The sequence below is a fragment of the Austrofundulus limnaeus genome, unplaced genomic scaffold (genome assembly GCF_001266775.1).
Source record: "Austrofundulus limnaeus strain Quisiro unplaced genomic scaffold, Austrofundulus_limnaeus-1.0 Scaffold659, whole genome shotgun sequence".
NCBI classification, from domain to species: Eukaryota; Metazoa; Chordata; class Actinopteri; order Cyprinodontiformes; family Rivulidae; genus Austrofundulus; species Austrofundulus limnaeus.
Window position 1 is genome coordinate 231965 of NW_013953061.1, and position 6038 is coordinate 238002.

The window sequence follows — 6038 nt, forward strand, 5'->3', positions numbered from 1 at the left end:
ACAAATAGCTGTGGATCAGTAGAACATGAAATTATTTTTGCAAAGTATTCAAAAAGGTATTTACCAAGAAAAATAACATTTATATGTAAATCATAGAATCTCACATTAATAAAGTTATCCTTTTGTAAAAATAGTTGGCTCCTCACCTTTTGATAAGAGAAAATCTAGTTACCCTCCTTAACAAAACCTTTTCCTTCCTAAATTCTTAATTATTTCCCATATCCTGTCAAAATCTTTAAGAATAAGTGCCTCAACAGTGATTTATTTAACATCTAAAGCCAAACGTTGTTGTTCCTGATAAAGTTGTCAAAATAACGAGATTTAACATGTTCGCGAGTTAAATGTTATTGATTTCAACTTTTGTAAACATCTGATCATCCCTCAATGAGTCTTGTATATGAGTAATTGTTTTGTAAATAAACATAATTTATTTTAGATAAAACTTTACTGACTACGTTACTCATTGGTTTAATTCCTGATAATTACACAGAAAAGGTATTATCTATATTAAAGAACTCAGTTCCTCATAACTAAGTTATGAGAAGGATGTAAGACTAAAACTCCTACAGAGGTTACAAAACATCAATTTTTAGAATGGGATAAAATGATCTCCCGCTATATATGGCAGGATCAAAAACCAAGAATAAAATACAGTATATTGCAACTTTCAAAAGATTGGGGTGGTTTATCCATACCATGCTTAAGAGATTATTATTATTCAGCTCAATTAAGGCCTCTGGTGTGTTTATGAGATTCTAATTTTACAGCCAGATGGAAAGACATAGAGGAGCATTTGACTAGAAACACCCCAATACAGGCTAAAATAGCAGATAGACAACTACAAATTGAACTGATTGATGATAATAATCCTTGGATAGGACTAACTCTTAACATTTGGAATAAAGTCTGTAAAGAAAATAATCTAACCAAAGCAGAAATGATGTTACGATGGTGTGCATTTGACAGTGAATTCTTACCTAAACACCRTGACAAGAGATTTAAAGAATGGACAGAAAATGGCCTCACCTCATATTTTAAATAAAGGGCAGCAGGCAGATTTTGAAACTCTTAAAGGGAAATATAGTCTAAATAATTGTGATTTCTTTCGATACTTACAAATGAGAAACAGATATAAGGAAAACCAGAAAGCCATCTCAGGGACAAGTAATAATGCAATAATAAATATATTTAAATTGGCTTATAACCGTGGCTCAGTTTTAAAAAGTCGTAACACAATTATACAAAGGACTTCAGGAAAACAAATCTCTTGACACACTGGGTGTCAAAAAGAGATGGGGAAAAGAAATGGGTATAGAAATAGACAATATTGATTGGGAATTCTTGTGTAAAATGCAATGGAAAACAACTTACTCAGCGAGCTGGAGAGAATTTGGATGGAAAAATGTAATGAGGTTTTTATCAACCCAGCACAAAAAGCTCATCAACGTATAAGAACAGACTGCTGGAGACTATGTGGCGATACAAAAGCGAACCATTACCACATATTTTGGGCCTGTCCAAACATTTTACCCTTCTGGCAAGAAATTCATAGATGTTTACAAAATATTTTTCAGGCAAACATACCTTTTGATTTCCCACATATATATTTAGGATTGGAAACTAAAGACATTACTACAACAGCTGACAGATATCTAATTAAAATCCTTCTATTATCAGCTAAGAAAACTTTGACAAGGAAATGGCTCCAGGCAGAAATGCCAGGGATTGAAGATTGGCACAATACTATATATCAAATATATGTAATGTGGAGACTTACAATGTCTTTGAGATTGCAAAAGGATAGGTTTTTTGAATACTGGTGTAGGTGGTGTCAATATATCAAAGCAATAAGATCTGATTTTGTCTAAATGCTAATAGCTATTGTTTTATAGACTGGACGAAGATCAACAGGGGAGAAGCCCCGAAGTAAAAATATTTCCCCTTGTTCGTATGTTCTTTGTTCTTTTTCACATATGTTCTTTTTTTATTTTTATTTTTAAGAGAAAATGAAACAATTAACAAAGATGGTCATGTTTTGTTTGATCATTGTATGTATGTATGTATGTATGTATGTATGTATGTATGTATGTATGTATGTGTGTGTGTGCGTGCGTGCGTGCGTGCGTGCGTACGTACGTACGTACGTACGTACTAGCTTTCATAAATATTGTAATACCTTTTCAGTGTGTATCATGTTCAAAAACAAAGTATATCATGTTCAAAAACAAAACCAAAAAAAATATTATATTTAAAAAAAAGATGAATAATAGACAGTTTTAGCTTTACGAAGGACTTTATTATATATTAGCAGGCTGTTTCTCCAGGTTAAATAAAATTCTTCTATGTTAGTGGAGCGCCATTTTCTCTCCAGTTTTTTAGATGCCTGTAATAACGTAACTCTGAATTAAACCAAGGAGTCGGCATCCTCCGATCTGTAATTTTTTTTTTTAGTATGAAAATATGGTGACATAATGTTACTATTATGATGATCAGGTGAGATGAAGTGCCAAATTTCCACAAGGCTGCAATGAAAACTGATGCCCCATAACATTACTGATGAAGAAAAACAGTGGGTGGGGGGGGGCAGAGAAGAGACACCCCCATTTGTTGCACTTCTTAAACTCTGAGCGAGTAAAAAAAAACTTGGAGTGAGGTAGTGACAGACACGTTACTGGGTGACACACCCCTTCATCAGTCATAAATCTGAGCTGAGAAAGAATTGCCCTCTACCACAGTTTGCTTTCTCCAAAGCCAAGTCCTCCTCTTCCTGGATGCAGATTACCAGTGATGCTTAAGTACTCAGAAAAACAGTCCATATTAATTTGTCTGTCTTTTTTAATTCAGGGATGCTCCTTCAGGCCTCAGTGCCCTCCTCTGCCAAGCAGCTCTGTCCCAGCTTCTGAAAGAAGACCTGTTACCTTTCCGCTGCTGCTGTGAAGCTGAGGCCAACCAGGAAGAGCAAGGAAAAGTAGTCCGTAAGATTTCAGTTACTTTCAGTTCTAAATTATTACCTATGCTATGGAGGTTATATTTTCAGAAGGGTTGTTTTCTTTCCTTGTTTGTCTTTTCATCCATCTACCCATCCATCCATCTGTCTGCGCACAAGATTGCTCAATAATTTATGTTCTGATTTTCATGAAATGTTCAGGGCATGTCAGGCTTGTCACAAAGATAAAATTTTGGTTGTTATCTGGAAAGGTCTGGCAGAGCTGCAGCTTGCTGTGATATGGCGCAAATGGAATTTAAAATTTAAAACAGAGACCACTAACAGAAACTCAAGAGTTAAAGCTACTTTTAAATTGGTCATACTGTGACAGCAAATCAACATCCAGCAGAACTTTGTATTACCATTTACAACTCACTGTCATTTGTGGTGTTTCCCCTACAGTATTAGTCTTTCCAGGGCACTTGGGGGTTTGTTGAGAAAGTGGTGCATTGTTGCCAAGTGATTAGTGACAAGAGGCATGTAGCGGCAGTCTAATGCTAATGCTGCATTATAGCCACTTATGTGGCTACAATTTCTGCTCCCCAACTGGATGTAGCAAAACTTTCTGCGCCAGTGGTAGGGGGGTCCATTTTCATTGTCAGGGCGCTTGTTTCTGTTGACAGAGTGGTGGGCACTCCTTARATTGATAAATGGGGATGGATAAAAACCCAGGTGAATGAGGTCCTCAAAAGTGGGCTCATTACTCTCCCCAAACAGACACTGAGCTTTTAATCAAACTTTTCATCCCTTGCGAGMAGGACACCAGGTTAGAAACACTGTGTTCTAACTTCTCAGGATCCATAAAAGGTTCTCCAAGAATTATTTTCCTTTGACTACTCATGACCAAGCATTGGCCTAAATAGTGCAAATAGGTCTCTAATTCACAGGCATTACACAGACCATTGTCATGGAGTCCCACCAACATTTTATGGCAATTGAGCATGCTGTGCCCAGTTAGGACTCCAACCAGCGTTCTTAAAGTTTTCCTTGTCAGGGCAAGAAGGGCTTTTTCGAACCTAGGATTTGGGCCATTTATCAGTTCTCGTGCCTGCATACAATCTCCAACGGATTGAGTGTTCACGTCTGATCCATGTCTGTAGGGCAGTCCTAGTCCTGGTACCCATTTAACAGTAACACTGTTAACTCTCCTCAGTTGGTTGACTGCTTCGGCACACTCCCAAGCCAGTAGTGACGTAAAGTGTGGCCCTTGGAGAGCTCTAATAGCAGCTTGGCTATCTGTTARGATGAATATTTCCTTCTGTGTACACTGACGTTCTTTGAAAGATGCCACACACTGGTGGATTGCATATCTCAGCTTGAGATACCTTGACAAAACCACCTAATGGGTAACTGTACTCTCTCACTGTGGTTGTGCAGAACCAGCACCCCTGCGCCTGCTGATGCCTTCATATGGGATCCGTCTAGCTCCACCATAGAGAAATTGCTCCAGGCTGACCTATCTTTAATCTCTGTCTTAAAACTTGGTTCAAACTTGTATTTTTGACCATTCTGTCTCTAGGGCCTGCAATTACTGGAACAGCAGCGACTGCCCAGTCCCAGATTCTTGTATGCTGTGAGTCAGATAGGTTTTTCCACCTACCAGAATGGTGTCCAGGGGTGCCCAACCTTTTTTGAACCATGATCTACTTTTGAAGTAGGCAGTTTGCTGACGTCTACTTGTCCAGTCTCAGTATCACAAAAACGTTATATTCATCTCCCTACTCCTCACTTCTTTAAAGTAAATAAAACAGTACATAATATGTTACTATATACTATATGTTATCTTCTGCATTTAATTCAAAGTATTTAAAACAAAATGATTTACTTAACCATCTACTTACCTACAAAAAAATAAAAATATAAAATCCTTACTTAACTCCTGACAGAGAAACAGAAAATTGGTGGTCGAACAAAAAGGATACTTTTATTTTACCTCCTTCCATTAGTACTCACTGTGACATGCGAGCCACGAGGGCTGGAAACCTGCCCAGTGAGACAACCACGGGGTCAAATAATTTTGGAGCACTATATATATATAGTATAGTATATATACTATACTAAATACTGTATCTATAAATTTCATTCTTCACAATATAGCTTGCTTATACAGTATTTAGAACCATACTGTGACTGAACTGCTCTGTGATTCAATAAATGATCAAATATGAAGAATAAAAAGTATTAAATGATTACATGAGCTCTCTAAATAATATAATCTTTAGTTATTTTAATGGAGAAATCAGTAAGTCTAACAAAAAATGTATTTAAGTTATTTTGTGCAGTACAAAATACATTTGGTATATATTTTTTAAAATATAAAATTCCAATACGTAATGTGTTTGTTTGCCTTGAAATGTTATGGAGATGGTAAAATATTTGCATGACTAGATCTGACTCAAATCTTGCCAAAAATGTTTTTTTATAAAATATATTAATAACACTAAAATGACAAATATAAAGTACAGAAAAGCTGTTCAAAATCTAAACTGTGTACTTTGACTAAGAACATGGACACAGTGTATAGTGTTATGACTATACTATATCATGTACTTGTGTGTGGGGGGGTGGTAAGAGTTATCGTGCATTTATCGTTATCAAGGTGAACTGGTCAGTATATCGCGATATTGATTTTAGGCTAGCCCCAGCATGCGGGTCACATCAGTGCTGTGTAGCATTCACACAGGAGTCTGATGGAGGTTGCATTTAAAATGTAATGTGTGTAATGTGAACGTTCACACCAAAAGATCAGATTTTTAAAAAGAGCATTAAGACCTGCAGTGTGAACGTAGCCTATGATCCAACTGCTGTAGACTGAATCTGGACTCCTCGACAAACATAATGTTCTCCACATGTTCATGTTCATGTACACGTGTTGCTAACACTAGCACAAGCAGGCATGGTGGTGAAGGGCAGTCATAGCAGGCCTGCTTGTTGGCTGATGAGACCTGAGATTGCTGTGTATTGTCTGTTCTGAATTGTCTGTGCAGAGAGCCATTGGGCCTCATGCAAGAACCGTTCGTACGCACAGATTTGTTCTTAAGTTGTGCGTACG

At 37.0% G+C, this 6038-nt stretch overlaps 1 protein-coding gene across 1 annotated transcript in view; it reads left to right on the top strand.

The window, feature by feature from the left end:
• The window catches only part of ppm1f (protein phosphatase, Mg2+/Mn2+ dependent, 1F), a gene marked incomplete at its 5' end in the record, with an annotated part of 49443 nt that overhangs the window by 3217 nt on the left and 40188 nt on the right, over positions 1–6038 (top strand). Inside the window, 1 exon segment of the mRNA XM_014027534.1 lies at positions 2845–2975. Coding sequence (XP_013882988.1) covers positions 2845–2975 — 131 coding nt within the window.